This window comes from Gymnodraco acuticeps, unplaced genomic scaffold (assembly GCF_902827175.1).
Source record: "Gymnodraco acuticeps unplaced genomic scaffold, fGymAcu1.1, whole genome shotgun sequence".
NCBI lineage: Eukaryota > Metazoa > Chordata > Actinopteri > Perciformes > Bathydraconidae > Gymnodraco > Gymnodraco acuticeps.
In genome coordinates, this window is record NW_022990023.1 from 756,041 (window position 1) to 773,950 (window position 17,910).

Here is a 17,910-nt window from a genome sequence, read left to right on the forward strand (position 1 = left end):
AGCGGCCATCGATTGCCATAATCAGATTATCCTGCTCTTAAGCCCCTGGTCACCTTGATTGTCCCGTGTTCGGTTTAAAGTTCGCACTCTAATAATTTCCTCTAAAGAAACAGATGATTGAACGTTCCTGTGATTAGGATATTGGATAGGAACTCAGGATATTGTTTACCCTTGGACTGCACCACTAATGAGCAAAAATTAATTACAGCAAGGGAACATTTAATGAATATTTTATGTTAGAGTTGAACCTTATTACTTATCTTTTTACCACGACTTTCTATTTTTCTATTTCATTGATTTCTTGCTTCTTAAGCCTACACAAAACCACCAAACATATCAGTATGGCATACAGTGATGGAATATCTTCATTGAGTTTAGTCCATTAATCCCATTGTTTGTACAGATTGTGAAAGCATTTATTTTATTTTATTTTCCGTTTTGTTTTCTTCAGTTTCTTCTGCAGGGCAGCGCCTTGTGGGCACAGCCAGTGATCTTTGAAAAGGACAAAGTGACCTGCTTAGGTGTAGGAAATGCTCAGAGGCGGGATGACACATACCCTTTTATAGGATCCAATGAAGGGAGCAAAATGCTGTATTCAAAAGACGGATAATTCATGCACTCATCTGCCAAGTTAATCAAGAGGCATAGCAGTGCACCCTTATCGCAAAAGTGAATGGCTCCAGCTTGTATTCTTGACCAAATCAGAACGAGTTTTTGCTTTCGAAGGGTCCACTCCTGCCTTTTGTCTTTTACTTACAGTAGTGTTCATTTGTAGAGTCTATCTGGTAATACAGTGGCCTTTTGATGATTGTATTCCAAGCACATTCTTTGATGCCTGTGCAAAGCTTCTGTTCTCCTTTTTTGCTATAAATGCATTCTGCAACATGATAAATAACATTACTGCTATCTGACATTTAGGATGAATGTTGTTGGATTTGAGGCTCTTGTGTTGGAAACCGTAATAAGCCGCGAGCTGTTTTCTTGTTTTGCAACAACCCCGCCGGGCCCTCCATCTTGCTTTTATCTTTTGGAAAAGGGCAAAAATTTCTCATTTTGACCTGCAGTGGCCCAGCAGCTTAAATGTAGCGGTTTGGTGTTGCTGGTTTTGATGTTTAATAGTAGAGATGTCCAACAATCTAACCCGAGCCTTTTGATTTAAAGTTTAGAAATCAAAGCTTCAAAAAGAAAAAATCAATCGCGTGATCAATCTCAATTTCATGTGGCTGTTGTTCTCTCTGTCCCACCTTAACCTCCCCCAGGGAATGTTTTCAGAGTGATTCAACAATTCTCTCACTCACTCCCCCTTCAGTGAGCCTTGACAACTAGCCAGTGTTGATCATTCAAAATGCGTCATTATGGGCTGCATCGATACAAAAAATGCCTTATTTATGATTCACAGAACATAAATAAAACCCACTGACCATATTTCTCAGTTTTTACATTTTGACTTCTTTTATTTTATAAAAAAAGGTAGAAGCCTAGGCATTTTAAAATAAATGATAAACACATTACACTTTTAACACGCATTTAGAAGACGTCATTAGCTTATATTGTGTCAGGAAGTGATTTTCACTGTTGAATATCAAGAAGAAAATGCTTTTCATTACATTGTTGTCTGCCATTTCCTGCGTTTCAGACAGGTTAGAGTGCATTTACTCAAAATGTTTCTTAAAGATCAGCTATATTTGAAAACATGCTGTTTTGATTTTTTGCTTGTAAGCCTGTGCAAGGTCTTTTTTTAGTCGACCTCTATAAACAGCCACAGATGATTTGAAGCGCTGGACGTAGAACAGCATGTGCCAGTACTAGTAATGAGGCACTGTTTGCTTTCAAATATCTAATCAAGGTTTTTGACATAATTGAATAAAACCATTTCCATCAACTGTCTATGTTTTCCTGTGTACACCCCTAACAGAAATATAACAACTTGATAAAAACGAATACAGTGCTCTGGCTCTCTCCAATTGTCATATAGATGGGGACGTTGATTCCCCATGAGTGTCATCTTCAGATTTAGTTTTTCTCCACTTGTTCGCTTGTACAATGCTATCAACCTCTCCAGACCTCATCTGAAATTTGCCAATTAATAGCCAGACGAATGAATACTTAATTAAATTCAGAGTGAGTGAGTGTGGGGGGTCTGGACAGAAGAATACCAGGGTTCATTACTACACCAAGGACTAATTCATATTCAGGTTTCAAGACCACCAGAAAACTCAGAGCCATAAAACTATTGACCCACTTTTATTGTACGGGTAATGTGAGATAATTGGAAAGTGCCAAACAATCAAGTGTACCTGGAAAATCATTAAAGAGGTGGACAATGAAATCAATGCTTGAATTTAGATAAATGCATAGCCCCTCCATGTAAGACCACAGTACATACATGTATGCTACGCACTATTGTTGACCACTGCTTTTGCCGCTGAAATGACATCTGTTTGTCAGATTTTATTTGCTGAAGCTAGCTAACTTTATAAGCTATCAGTATCAATGTCTCTGCCTGACTTTCTAATAAAACCATCTGACACATTTTGAACCAAAATCCGTATTAAAAGTGTCTTAAATGCACACTTAGTATAGACAATTGAAATAAAATTGTGCTAAAGGATTGATAAAGCTAACCGTTCCCAAGCAAAATTGTATTAGTCAATTTATTGAACAATCTCAGAAACCAAAGAAACAACAATAATTATAATAATAATTATGACAAAGAGAAGCAAAACAACAACAAAAATGTTCAAGGTACAAAAAAACAGGAGCAGGAAGAAGCTTAAAAACGTTTCTGGTCCTACCGCCTCTAGCGTAAATTTTTCTTGAAAATAAAAGATTAGGTCATCGTCATCAGCATCCGTGATGTTAGTTGAAAGTAATGCTGAGATACAACTAGCTTAATACCTTACAAGCTTATGTTTGGTAGTAAGCTAGTTAGCCAGGCATGCTAATATATGCAGCCATGTTGTTTTTATTTCATCAGTAAAGAACGGGCACATCTTGATGCCGATCATCACAACCGCTCTGTGTGCGTTGTAATCTGAAGTACAATTAGATCCTAATGCTCAACACTTAAGCTCATCACAAATCCAATACCAATCAGTGATGTCCTTGGCGCTAAAATGGTGGCTTGTTAAGATATTGATCAGACACCGCGTTGCTGATGAAATGGTGCTAGTTGTTTTACAATATTGATTAGTGGGGAACAAGAGAGTGTAGTTTCTTTACAGTTTAGGTAACAGGAATGGTGTCACTCTTGACGCTTATCGCAGTATTTCTAAGCGGAGAGTTTGTTTTTTGAATATTGAAAAAAAGGGTCTATAATATTATAATACAAAATGAAAGACGACAAAATCCTCATTATTCTGGGCTTGGTGGGTTTAGAGGCACAATTCAATAATATTGTACTTATTTCTATTAACATGGATATTGCATAAATATAGTGTATTTATGGCACTAGGGAAGTTGGAATTGATCAACTGTCAGAAGTTGTTGTGATTGTATGCATGGTATTGATTTAAGTGTCTTCCTGTAAGTCCTCTTTATGAAAAAGCTGAAATAAAATATGTTTTTCAGTTTTTTCAACATCATACGAACCCCAATGTGCTTTCTATTGATTTATGATGCTATATTTCATGTAATCAATGTACGCACTTATATTTATTAATATTTGGTTATTTAATTTAACCGTATTTCGAACTCCTTTCTGTGTTTGTTATTACAGCAGCTGATGAGAGAGCGTCAGCAGATGGCCAGTCGTCCGTTTGCCTCAGTCGCGCTCTCACTGGATTCCAGGGGAGAAGAAACGGAACTGTTGCATCCTGTGGTTGAAGTGAGTCACACGCACACGCACACGCACACGCACACGCACCATGTATACATCACTTCAGGTGACATTACATTGACTTACATGCATTTCCTGGAGACTTATCCTAACCTTAATCATAACCAACACATGCCTAACCCTAACCCTTACCCTTAACCTTACCCTAACCCTAATCCTAACCAAGTCTTCACCCTAAAATTAATGATTCCCCTCATGGGGACCTCCAATTTGTCCCAATAAGGGAAGCCAGTCCCCACACGTGACTATGTAAACAGATTTAGGTCCCCACAAGTATAGTAATGCTAGACCACACACACACACACAGCATGTATTTCATTTAATTTCATTTGTATTTGTCCCGCTCATGGTACGCAAAACCAAATGTACAATAATTGCCACAAAACATGACTCTACCATTGAGCGAAAAGGAGCAGGGAGAAGAATACAATCTTATGTGACCTGCCCCTTTCTAAAAAATACAAATAAATACAAATAGATGGTCTGCCCTTCATAATAATAAAAACAATTTTCACAGCCAAACATAACAGTATCTTAGGATACTAAGAGAAACACACAAAAAAATACTTATTTCCCACTTGATGGTTAACGGAAAGAAACAAAACATCACATGTATAAGGAAAAGAAAAGTGCAACACCCTCATCTGAGTCCTACTGGAGAAGAAGGTGGAAAGCGACACATGATGATAATAACAATAACAACAATAACAATGGCAATGGGACCTGCAAATACAGAGGAGACATCACATCAAAGACATCAAAAACATGAAGGAGCAGAGTACATAGACTTATTCACATTCTGCTTCATATAGTCCCATCTTTCTTAATTTATACAACTTCTTTAACTGAAAAATACATATACAATTCTTTAGATCCTTGTGTTGAGAATTCCACAATTGTACACCAACTACCGAAATACACATTTGTTTAAGAGTAGTCCTTGCATATGGATGCTTAAAATTTAATTTCCTTCTGTGGTCTTCCTTGTCTGATCCAAAAACAAACAACTGTTGTAAACATGCTGGTAACATTCTGCTTTGTGCATTACTGATAATGTCTGCAGCTCAGCTATGTCTTTGAGTTTCAAGAGTCCTGACTTAAAAAACAGTCTGTTGGTGTGTTCTCTTGAGTCAGCTTTATGAATTATTCTTACTGCCCTTTTCTGTAATATTGACAATGGCTTTATGTTGCTCACATACGTGTTGCCCCACACTTCTATACAATAAATGAAAAATGGCAAAATGAGTGAACAGTACAACATCCTCAATGCCTTGTAATCTAGCAAATACTTTGCCTTGTTTAGAACAGAAATATTCCTAGACACTTTGGTTTTAACATGTGCTATGTGTGATTTCCATGTCAGGTTTTCATCCAGCGTCACACCTAAGAATCGAAATTCAGAAACCCTTTCAATAAAAACTCCATCAATGGACAGTGAAATGTTTTCATCTTTTTTTCTATTAGCAAAAACCATAAACTTCGTTTTATTCAAATTTAGGGTTAACTTATTTTCATCAAACCATCTTTTAAGTTTGACCATTTCATGTCCAATACACTTTGCTAAAATGTTTAAGTCATCTCCAGAACAAAATAAATTTGTGTCGTCTGCAAACAACACAAATTGCAATAATGTTGACGTTTCACATATGTCATTGATGTACAAAATAAAAAGTTTAGGCCCTAAAACCGAGCCCTGCGGGACACCACATTCTATGTTCATACACTCCGATGTACTACCAGCAAATTCTACATATTGTTGTCTGTTATCTAAATAACTTTTTAACCAATCTAGAACTACTCCTCTCACTCCGTATCTATGTAATTTTGAAATTAATAGATAATGGTCTATGGTGTATGTATACATCACTTCAGGGGACATTACATTGACTTACATGCATTTTCTGGAGACTTATCCTAACCATAACCATAACCAACACATGCCTAACCCTAACCCTTACCCTTAACCTTACCCTAACCCTAATCCTAAACCTAACCAAGTCTTCACCCTAAAATTAATGATTCCCCTCATGGGGACCTCCAATAAGGGAGACGAGTCCCCACACGTGACTATGTAAACAGATGTAGGTCCCCACAAGTATAGTAATGCTAGACCACACACACACACACACACACACACACACACACACACACACACACACACACACACACACACACACACACACACACACTGTTAACAACAACAACTACTGCATACCATAATAGTCTTCCATATTACAGGCTGGCACTTTTTTTTTTGTATCGTCCTCATCTCACCATCACATGATTTCACCCAAAGTGTTCTTGAGTCCTTCAAAGCCCCAAAGACACCCATTGGAGAATCTCAATCCAGAATTTGTATGTGCTTCCACTGACATCGCTACAATAGTTTTGTTGTGCCACATAATTGGACGTTATTGTGATGTACTCAAGCAACTCATGCCCTCCACTCGCAATAAGTCTGCCTTTTATCCACTCCTCACATCAGTAAGAAATCGGCCATCGATGGTCCTTTATTCCCACGTCCCTTATTCCCACGTCCCTCTCTCTATGAATTGTCCTCTGCAATCAGGGCGACAGACTTGCTGAAATTTTTCAATCGATGTTATAAATGTTCTTTATGCGAAATGATGTCATCGTGAAGAAAAAAGATGAATATAGATTTTTCAAGCTAAAACATGTTATGGTTGTATTAAGAAAAAGGCGGTCATTACTTTGAAAAGCTTCACTGACTTGAAAAGGGATTGCTCTGATATTAAAAGGATGACGTCAGGATGCTTTATTGAACATTTCATGATTGTTCGTTTACCTGTAGTGTGCATGTCTTCATTTAACATCATTTCTCCTCCAGGGTTATTTGCTGGGAACATGACGCATGCTATTTCCTTCAAATTGTGATTCATTAGGCTCACATGCTCATCCTGAAATGTTCTATCCAGTCCCTACCTCACCTATTTATTCCCGCCATGTGAATACCTCCCATACAAATAGAAAGCAGTTCTGAAATCTGGCGCTTAGCACAGTCCAGGGCTCGGTGACACATGGGATGAAAGCATAGCTTGAAGCAATATGGGGAGCTACATCCTCAAATTGACATCTGAGGTCCAGCAGTGTTTCCTCAGCCAGAACTATCTCTGTGTCACCTGCCGCTGAGAGGAATAAAATCACTGTGGCAACCAGGAAAGAGGCCCCTGCATTAGCTGTTAATGTATAATGCTGAGTGGTACTCACCATGCATTACTGTGTTGTGAAGGGCAAGAGGAGAAAAACAATGCTTCTTAGCTCTGAGTGCACCTTTTTGTTGTGCTTTTAGAGCAGCTACGTACCGTCTGAATCCGAACAGTTTTAGAGACTATTGCTTTGCCTTTATTTAAGTAAAAGGTTAATTATACACTTGTCCTCAGAATGTATTCTTTAATCTGTTCAATTCAAGCATTTATACCAGGAGTGTTGCTCCCTTTTCTACACTCTCTGCAAAAGTGTGAGAGTTTGCATCCACTGGAGAGCATTGCTGTGTAAACCATACCCAAAGCTGTTCTGGAAACGATAACTGGGAAAACGTGTCTTCAGTCTTCTGGTTCTTGACCCTTTCAAGATGCAGAGTGAACCTAGGAATGCTTGACTTTCAGTTTCCCTTAGATGTCCCTACAGCTTTTGTAGAAGTTAGTATCACAGTTTTGCCAGAGAAAACACCTGAGAAACCTGATTGACATGCCTGTGTCCTGAATGTATTTCAGCTTTATCCTGAATGCTAATTAGTAACATAGTACACGGTATATTCGGGATACAGGCACATTTCCAAATGTGTTACCCATTATTTAAAAATAAAGGCATTATGAAAACAATCTTTTAACTGCTGTCTAAATGGTAAATCCAGCAAACAAAGTGTGTGTCAAATGACATCCAATGAGTTGAGATGCAAGCATTACTTTATGCGTGGTGTCCAGATGTAAAGTACACACACATAACATTATTCATTTCCTGAAAGGTCATACAACATACCTTGCAGGTAAACAAAAGGCAACACTTATTTAACTGTTGAAAATATATGTTTTCAGACATGTAGTTGCCATATAACTTTTTTTATATTGAAATCTCTGATTGCAAAAAATATGTATTGCATATACTTAATTGCATTAAGTATCTATAGAGTTGCTCGATTATGGCAAAAATCATAATCACGATTATTTTGGTCAATAATTGATATCACGATTATTAAAAACGATTATCCATTTACTTTGAAAACATCCATTTATTGAAAACAAAATGTGAACAGTATGTTTTTAACAGTTGATTACCCTGGACCTTCAGTATAATTCAACTGAAAACACAATAAAATTTTTTTTTTTAAAAAAAATAGTTTTATTTTGATTACGTTGTTTTCGTAATCGTTGCAAGCCAAAATCGGAATCGAGATTAAAATACGATTAATTGCACAGCCCTACTATAGAGCTCTGGAAAGATTTAAGAGACCACTTCAAAATGATCAGTTTCTCTGGTTTTACTATTTAAAGTTATTTGTTTTTATTATTCTATAAACTACTGACGACATTTCTCTGTGTAGGAATTGAACACCGGAATGGAATGGCTGCCAAACACATTGAGATTTGAGAACATTTTCTCTTAATTTCTTCTAGAGCTTTGTGATATATTTTAATATATAGGAGCACAAGTTCATAACTCAACCATCTTTTTATATATACCGGTGTGCTTTGGACTCATCTCAAAAGAAGAAGTCGTTTTCAGTGTGCCCACATAGAGCTCCATCACATGCCCTGGCTCCAGCTGAAGGTGAACCATATGAATTGAGCTTAATTCTCTTTATAAAGGTTGATTGGTCAGCATCTGGCACCACTTAGCTTTCGGAAGCATTTGTTGATGTCAAAGAGGACACTGATGTCACGCTAGCACTAATGGCTCTGTATTTGATCCTTCAGATCTGCTTGTACATCCAACTCAGAGCGTTCACTGAGTAAGTGAAGGCAATGCTTTTGTTTGTAACTCAACTACATTATAAAAGAAGTCTCTACCTCAATGTATTTTCGAGTCTAAAACACGGTTGATTTGGATACAGGTTAAATTGCTAATGTAAGAATATATAAACGTACATTAATTTGACTTTAAGGACATGGTTCGGAGCATATTTTAGAATATCATAACCCAGTAGATGATCCAGCTAACACAGGAAACACAGAAGGACTTCCGTACCAAAATGATCCCTCACATCCATTTGAACTCATTTCTAGGGTCTCCTTCTCCGTTTGCACAGATCTCACTGCATTAGTTATTACCAGCTTTTTCTCACTGAGACCCTCCAGCTGGTCCGAGAGCAAATTACAACAGCCTTTGTGCCAATTCTTTCCATTTTTGGTCCATTTGAAACCCCAGGAGATGGACATTGCTTTTAGTGAGCAAGATGCCAACAGCTGTTGGACAGAGAGCCAATCAGGGCCCACAGGTTGCGGTGTCACAGATGTCTCTATCACTATGGCCGGCATTCAACATATGGAAGCGCTAACAGAAAGCTAGTATGATGGATGACACTAGTCAGCAGGCCAAAGGTGTGTGTGTGTGTGTGTGTGTGTGTGTGTGTGTGTGTGTGTGTGTGTGTGTGTGTGTGTGTGTGTGTGTGTGTGTGTGTGTGTGTGTGTGTGTGTGTGTGTGTGTGTGTGTGTGTGTGTGTGTGTGTGTGTGTGTGTGTGTGTGTGTGTGTGTGTGTGTGTGTGTGTGTGTGTGTGGTGTGTGTGTGTGTGTGTGTGTGTGTGTGTGTGTGTGTGTGTGTGTGTGTGTGTGTGTGTGTGTGTGAATAAGCTTTATAGAGCTTGATTAATGCATGGTGGAATTGCAGGCTGTGTCCTTTGAAAGATATGAAAATGGAGACAGCCATTTAAAAAAAAGCCACCTCTGTAATTGAAATGAAATGATTTATTGATGGGGTTTTTTACTCTGAATTGTGGATGATTATCCTAGATTAATATAATCACTTTGCAGATATAGCAAGAAGAAATAAGTTGCTATAATGGCTTCCTAGGTTACAAGAGCATGGGGCAAGGTAGAGCAGTAACTACAGTAATAGCTTTGTAACATGGCAACATGGAGAAAAAAGTCTGAGACCAGAGTTTGAAGGACTATTCTCTGGGGATCACGACAATGTGTAAGAAATGTCATCAACACATTGCTATCCCTGGAGCAATGGCTGAAATGGCATTTGCCACGTAATAAATTAAATATATCCATTTAATACCCAATGCAGGGGTAGGCATTAAGGGTACAATTCCACTGGCCCAAGAGCATTCGTCCAAAATATCGACTAATAATGAAGACAATGAACACATTTGTTGCAATAGTAATTTATGCACTAACTACATACTACTTGTACTACAACATTTGAATCATCAGTTCTTCCTAATTTTCCTCAATTGTTCATATTTGGTTTATTAAAATAATTATATTGTGGTCATTGTTAAAAAATGTCTGCTATTATTATGAGTATTATTATTTGTATAATGCACTTTCTGCCTTCCTGTCATTAGGAGTTAGACATGTAATTAGATTAGAACCTTCATTATCCTAACCTGTTGGGACATTTCCCTATAGCCAATACCTTTTATGTTTTCTACTCTTCACTTACTTGTCAGAATAGGTCGGCATTGATGTACAGAGCCGATAAAAGACCTTGTTTATATTGGCATCATATTGAAGCCAACTCCATCGATCAATGGCTGAAACGTTCTCTCCCTCTTCTTCTCATACTCCCTGTCACTCTCCTTTAACTCCTCCGGTGACATTCTTTTATTTGAAGATTGTTTTTTGCCCGGCGCTTGCCCGGTTACCGCTGGTATTAAAAACTTCTTTGGCGAATGGTTAGGTGGCGCTAAAGTCTGTAGTGAAGGAGCGCGCTCCCACATGGGAGATTGCTCGCGCTGCGCTCCACAGCAAAAACAGCCGTTTGCTTTTCATCCAACAACGACAACCGCCTTACGAAACGCTATGTTGTAGCGTTAATAAACGAAACAATTTAACAAAATTGCTTGTCAAAATACCTATACCACAGGACCATTTTTTTTTTTTTTTAAACAATATTTGTAGTGGCCTGAGCGGGCAAGTGGAAAGTTGCCTACGTTATGCTGGCCCTGGGTGTCTAAATAGTGCTTCCGGGCCAGCGAGCCATTTATAATGTCGAGCCCTGACCAATGATTGACACAGTATTTCTAGAATTCTACAATTAATTAGAATTCTACAATTAATTAGTTTTGAACGGCTGTAATGATGTTTCAACCAGTGGTCCATGTAAGTGTGGTTTGCAGTGGAATATGCTTTAATAAAAACTCAGCATAGGTTAAATGAACTCCCTTGCTTGGCTGTGGCTTGTATACTGTGGCTGCTCATTAGCAGAATCACTTGAATGGTCATGAAATGGCTGGAAATGTAATTGCCCTTGTATGTCAGCGGTAAATCTAAATGGGCCTCTCGATCATGAATGTCCCCGAAGAGAAGCAATATGAGAATACTGTGTTCTGATCATGGGCCCTAATGGGGTTGAGTCATATTGCAGATAAACAATCGGTAAGGCTCGATAAGGCATGTCTGCAATACAGAAACATGTCTCCTTTTGTGCAGCGAAACACTTGTGATTGATAAGAGAGTTAAGCAGTGGAGGAACGGAACATACATTTGACTAGTATTACGTATTTTTCCTAATGTTCTGACATACTTGTACTTAGTATTTCCATTTTATGCAACACATTTAATGATACTTCTGCTGCATTACATTTGGAGCCAAATATTATTATATTTACTCCACTACATGAATTTAACACTTGTATATACAAGCTATTTTGTACATATAAAATGCTTACTTTATATGAAATTATCCTTTACTGTATTATTAATCTACCCAGTATCAACGGTAAGTAACTACATTTGTCTCAACTCTAAAAAACGGACACATTAAAAATAAATAACATGTATTTGTTGTTGATAAAAACACAATAGTTATCCAACAATAATACTGTAACAAATCTGCATACTGAGTACTTTTGATTATTGAAGTACATTTTTGCTGATAACATCTGTACTTCAACTGAAGTACTTCCACTTTTAATTAATCATTTTTACTTGTAATGTTACTGTGGTCCTGAGTATTTTAAGACCACAGTATTTCTACTTTTACTCATTCAAAGGATATTTAGTACTTCTTCCACCTCTATTATTGATTATTTTTCAAGTAAAGTATGCTCTTTATTTAAATGAAACATATAGTTAAATTGGAGATATCAGAATTTGTAATGTGAACACTCGTGAAGTTATATGGCCTGAGTAAAAAGTGCAGTAAATGTTGGGCTTCTTATAAAGGTTTAACCACTGATTAACAATTGGAGTTTGTGTCCAGTGTAACGACTGATTAACAATCCGAGTTTATGTCCGTCACATTTAATATACTTTCTTCTCCTGCATTGCTCCACCTTTGTCCTGCGCTCTGTCCTCCTCATCTCTCCGTCCCTCTGTATCAGTTCCAGATGATTAGCAGTTCAGGCAGATCGGAATGAACCCAGGCCAATGTGGACAGCTTTTATAACCTCTGCAAATTATTCAAATTAGACAAAGAGGGTTCTCTTTTGATGAAGGACGAACTCAGTTCAAAAGTATATTTGGGTTAATCCTTTAAAGAAAGAAGGTTGCATTAGAAATGACACTGCATGTTTCATAGGAACAAGATTGCACTCTACATGTAGTTTCGACTATTAAATATACCTAACAAATAAAGAAAGAACGAGCTCATTAAACAAACACAAGTTAGCATCAGTGTTTCAGTGAAATATGTGTTCCACATTGATTCCAAAGAGCGCATTCCCACCCCCCGATTCTTTCATGTTTTTAATGCATTTCTTGTTTCCCTAACATGTTGTCTCTTCTGGCTCTTTCATCTCCATTTTCAATTCAGCCAGCCACAGAAACAAAGTCAATTCTATTCAGACATGTTATTATTCCCCCATTTCTCTCCCCTCATCCAAAACATGTTGTGAAACCCTTGACATTCATTATCAGGATGACATGTTTTTCACGCTTGAGAAAAACTGTTTTGGCCATTAACTGAGAGGGTAGGTCATTGTCGCAACACATGGACTGACTGACAGACAGACACACACACACACACACACACACACACACACACACACACACACACACACACACACACACACACACACACACACACACACACACACACACAATTGTTTTTGTTAAATGTAGCAACTCCAGCGGCTAATCTGTGTGCCTGTTGTTCTCCTGATCCTCAACTGCCAAGGGTTTCCAATCATGGCTTTGATTTAAACTGGGATGCTAAAGTGATTGTGGGATTATAATCCATCAAATCAATAAAGTTGTATCTTTTGTCCCACATTGCCTCAAAGTACTAGTATTGGTGTTGTCTTTGCAGGATGCAGTTGTTTTTACTGTAAACATTACTATAAATGAAGGGATTGAATTTGAATTTTGAATTTCCATATTACTTCCCCTACATTTAGTTGTATAGCACTATGTATAGACTTACTGTTGATGTATCTTTCTGTACAAGATTGTAAACACAAACAAGAGGAAGCTACACAAATGTTGAACATGGAACCAAATCATTTGAATATGAAAAGCAAAAAGTTTGTTCTGAAACGAGAATAAACACAGTCTGCTTTCACACCCTCTTTTTCTGAGGAGGAGGGTCCAACTAGGAGTGTTGTTATTACAAACCATAAATGACAAATCCTAATTATTGTGCCTTTTTTAAATGAAATGTTTTTAATCTTTATTCTCAGGGTGCGCCTAAACCCGTTGCCATGGAGCCGTGTTCAGGAGGAAAAGCTGCTGTGTTGACCGTCCTCATGCGTCTTCCCTCTGGGCTCTCAGACTTACCTCCTCCAGGACAGTCAGGTAACACACACACACACACACACACACACACACACACACACACACACACACACACACACACACACACACACACACACACACACACACACACACACACACACACACACACACACAGAGGGTGTTTCTCAATGTCGAGTACGCTTGCTTGGTAGCACATGTCTTCCGAGTCACTTGCTTCAGAAGCAAGGCAAGAATACTTCCTGGCTTTCGGAAACGAAGAGTGGAACAGGCTAGCAGGTGTGCGTCATATGAGAGGCCCCGCCTTACATTTTCCCACCACAGATTTGGGGAAATTGGTCCGTGCGCAAAGCATTGTGGGGATTTTAAGACAGCGGAGTCTACACATGTGTAGCCTCAACATTTCTTGCTACGAAGTACGCCGGGTTCGGTAGAATTCCAAGTATGCTGGACATTGGAACAGTCCTTCGGCGGCACTCGATGACATAGTATGCTTGAAATAGTGGCTCTGGAGCAGCTTTACTTGACATTGAGAAACACACACACACACACACACACACACACACACACACACACACACACACACACAATGACTGGACATTTTACAAAGAAGGTCATAAACCTTTTGCTCAGCCAAGGTTTTGTACTAAAGTGCCATGTTTTTAATCAGAGCATGGTTTATTCACCCATAAGTCTGTCTGTCTGTAAATATGTTATGTAATTTTAAGATAGCAGGACACAACCGACTTTCATTAAATGTAATAATTAATAGTCTTAAAATCTTCTATTTCCAACATCACAAACAGCCAGCTTGTGCACCTTCCAAAAAACACTTACCATATAACACACAAAGCACACACAGAAAAATACAAGTCTTCACAAATAAATAACACTACTATGATCTTACTGCTGAAAATGTGCCATCGGTAAAAAAACAAATTTACTCCGGGAAGCTGCAAAACATTCTACATACAATTGGGTGTTTGAACTAAGATAGACAAGCCTGTAATATCCATTGATGTGGTTTTTTACTGAACAAAGCAATCTGTTGAAATTGCTGTTATTATTGTTTGTTTTTTACAACCCTTTTTTTTCTTTCTCCTTCTTTAGGACTCATCGTTGCCAGTGCGTTGATAGACATTTCACAGCAGAAACCATCAGATTTTAAGGACAAGTCCCATGGTTTAAAGAACAGAAAAGCCCATCATCCATCGCACCAAGGCACCTGTGTCTGAGTCAGAGACATGGCATGGCTACATGTAGAAAATAACACTTGGCTGCTACCACTCGAGTTTTCACTGAAACTTGCAAAGTCCACAAGAGCACAACCCTGCTTACTTTTCCTGCCCTCGTCTCTTGTCTACGTAAATCCACTTCTGGTCACCTGATCTCTGGAACCAATTAACTCCAACTAGATGGAGCCTAATGTTCTTGTTGAGGGAACCTGCCTGATCAGCGACATCAGAGACAGATTAATCGAGAGGATTCGCTCCCACCGAAGCTTCAGTCGAGACACCTCATCATCCATTTTGCTCAGCATGAGGGAAGGTGTCTGTACATTAGGTCAGATCATCACGACACATTCTGCCTATGGGGGTTTTGTTCTTCTTGCTTGCCATCAAGTGGTATTCTATGGTGCTAAAGCATTTAGTTCCTATGCGAATGCCTTTTGCTAAATCACTCTGCCTTTTCGCGGGGACAGCTATGCGCTAGGCCTCTTTTTAACACCCCCGTGATAGTGTTTTGACAACACCACTTTGCCGATTACCATTAATGATCTGTTTTAGCATTTCCTGTACATAGGTCTCATCCAGCCAGCTGAAGCTAAAGTCTGTATTTTCTGTGTAATACATAATACAAATGCTGCAGAGAGACTGCAAACACTACCAGCAGCACGGAGGGAACACTGCTAACTGGAAGAGGCACGGACAAACTATCAGTCATAGGACAAAAGCATGGAACAACTCGGAAAGCATAGGAACAATTAGATGCATTTAATTAGCAAACTGGAAGTTTCATTTGTCACAAACTGCCAGATTTGTTTTTTTTTGTGTGTGCTTACTGTTACAAAGAAGTTACATAATGCAAAGAAACACCGACGTTCTGGTGGATCTTTACTGTACTTTGTTATTGTGTCATTTTGCTGTGCAACTTTTTACACTTGCCCTTGGATTGGTGTGGTGGGCAGATGCCGTCAAAGAAAAAAGGTGTCTGCTTTTAAAAAAAAAAAAAAAAAAGACCAGGGACATCCTGTGGCTGTTAACCAGTTTGTTTCGTATGTTTTTTTTAAGAGCCCTATGACTTTATTTCCTTCCTTTAGTACAAAGAGTTACGTTACCTTTTTTTATAATGCCTTGGATTTCCATGGAAGGAGCGGGCCTGTTGATCTGCAGAATTTTAAAAAGCTGTCGACCATTTTTAGCCCCCCCCCCGAGCTGTACAGTGTCTTGTTGGAACAAATGTGAGTCTTTGTCACTCTTATCTCTTGAGATGTGTTTGTCAGGTTTTTATGACAGAAAGGCAAGAGATTATCATTTATTTTAGTACTTGTCACCTGTTACTATTATATCTATGATACATTGTCTTTTGCTACACTTGTGAAAAGAGCATTTCTGTTAATATTTTTTCTTTTGATATTTAACAGATTCCTGTGTAATAGCATTTAACTTGATTTTATCGTTGACTTACATTTGTTGTTTTGGACTTTATGGGCATTGTCTTTTTTGTTGCAAACCTGTCCCTATGATGCATTTCATAAGGACAGTATGCCAGCTATTGTGTTTTTATTTTGTGTTTGTAGAGTAATCCGATTACAGTGTCATTACATAGGAATTGGGGGCAAACTTTACCGTGAACAAAAGATGATAAACTGCATATCAGTATCTTCAGTGTATTTTAAAAATGGACAACATGCCAGAAAATAAAAAAAACAGACCTTTCAAATATGTTGTGCACCTCGAGTCTTGTGTATTTTTAATGTGTACAATTTGTGTTTTTTTACATGATTGACAATCATCCACGCTGTTTTGAATTTTCAGGATTAAAGTTTTTTCTTAAATTCTATCTTGGAAAAGTCCAATTGAAATGGAATAAGACGCATCGATGAAGCTTGTTATCATGTATTCTTCCTCTACAGTCCTGATAACGGGCAAATTGAATCAAAACCCAAATGCCAGTTAAGTTAAATCTATTTTGACTTTAATATTCAGCAGGCAGTCAAAACAAGCAAACAAGTGCAACGGTTCTGATTGAAAAAGGATAGTAGTTGATTGGACAAATACATTACAAAAAACTAATTATCCTGTAACGAACTTTTTCATTTCTATTGCGAAGTTTGACTGTACATGTGACAGAAAAGAACACGCTGCATTAGCCCTTTCCATAACCCGCCAGATTAAGAGGTTTGTCCTTCGATGTGCCAACTCCTGAGAGTGCTTGAGCCGCTCTTCAGCCTAAAGTGCTGTGCATTTGAACAAGGATGCAAAGAAAAAGGGATGCAGCCTGCCAAAGAGCTACTCTGTAGAATCATCACTTACTCAACAGTATACTTATTAGCTGCATGCACTTGGTGAAAAGCCACCATAGGACCCTAAAGGAGTTTGGCTATGTTTTAATGTTGTTGATAGCAAGACATCTAAAGAGAAAACCATTTAGCGCTACTGTATTCAGGTAAATGTAAGATTTTTTTACTTAGATTTTAAACAATGCCCCTTTTTCAGAGGAATAGCGTACTACAGGGGGTCCAAACTTTTTTCATTGAGGTCCACATACCAACAGTCTCACGGCATTTCATGTTATAATCACAAAATGTATCTATTGATTCTTGTTACACGATTTTCGCGGTTTGTTTGTGTCACACAGAACGATTTTTAAAGCAATGTATTTCTATTGGTAGTATGTTTCATGCCTGCACCAAATAATAACAAATTAGAAGGATATATATATATTTTTTAATACAGATTTCAGTATTCTGAGGCTCTGAGTCCCATTTATTTTCCTCGCGGACGGCAAAAAAACTCCAACATTATACAATTTAAAATAAAAGGGTTAGGCTTAGGGTGTATTGAGTAAGACATTTTTTTTATTAACCGCACAGCTTCTGGTCTTCCAAGACCCGACCGGACAAAAAGACGTGGAGCAGGCACGAAACATACTACCAATACATTGCTTTTAAAATCATTCTGTGTGACACG

The 17,910-nt window shown here is 38.2% G+C and overlaps 1 protein-coding gene across 1 annotated transcript in view; it reads left to right on the plus strand.

Annotated features, from left to right (window-relative positions):
- Positions 1 to 16,662, plus strand: part of atrnl1b (attractin-like 1b) — a 68,720-nt gene extending 52,058 nt beyond the window's left edge. Inside the window, exons 27-29 of the mRNA XM_034214375.1 lie at positions 3,719 to 3,826; positions 13,645 to 13,759; positions 14,828 to 16,662. Of these exons, the coding sequence (XP_034070266.1) occupies positions 3,719 to 3,826; positions 13,645 to 13,759; positions 14,828 to 14,952 (348 nt within the window). The 3' untranslated portion in view covers positions 14,953 to 16,662. The remainder of the gene's footprint in view (positions 1 to 3,718; positions 3,827 to 13,644; positions 13,760 to 14,827) is intronic.
- Positions 16,663 to 17,910: the final 1,248 nt, after the last annotated feature.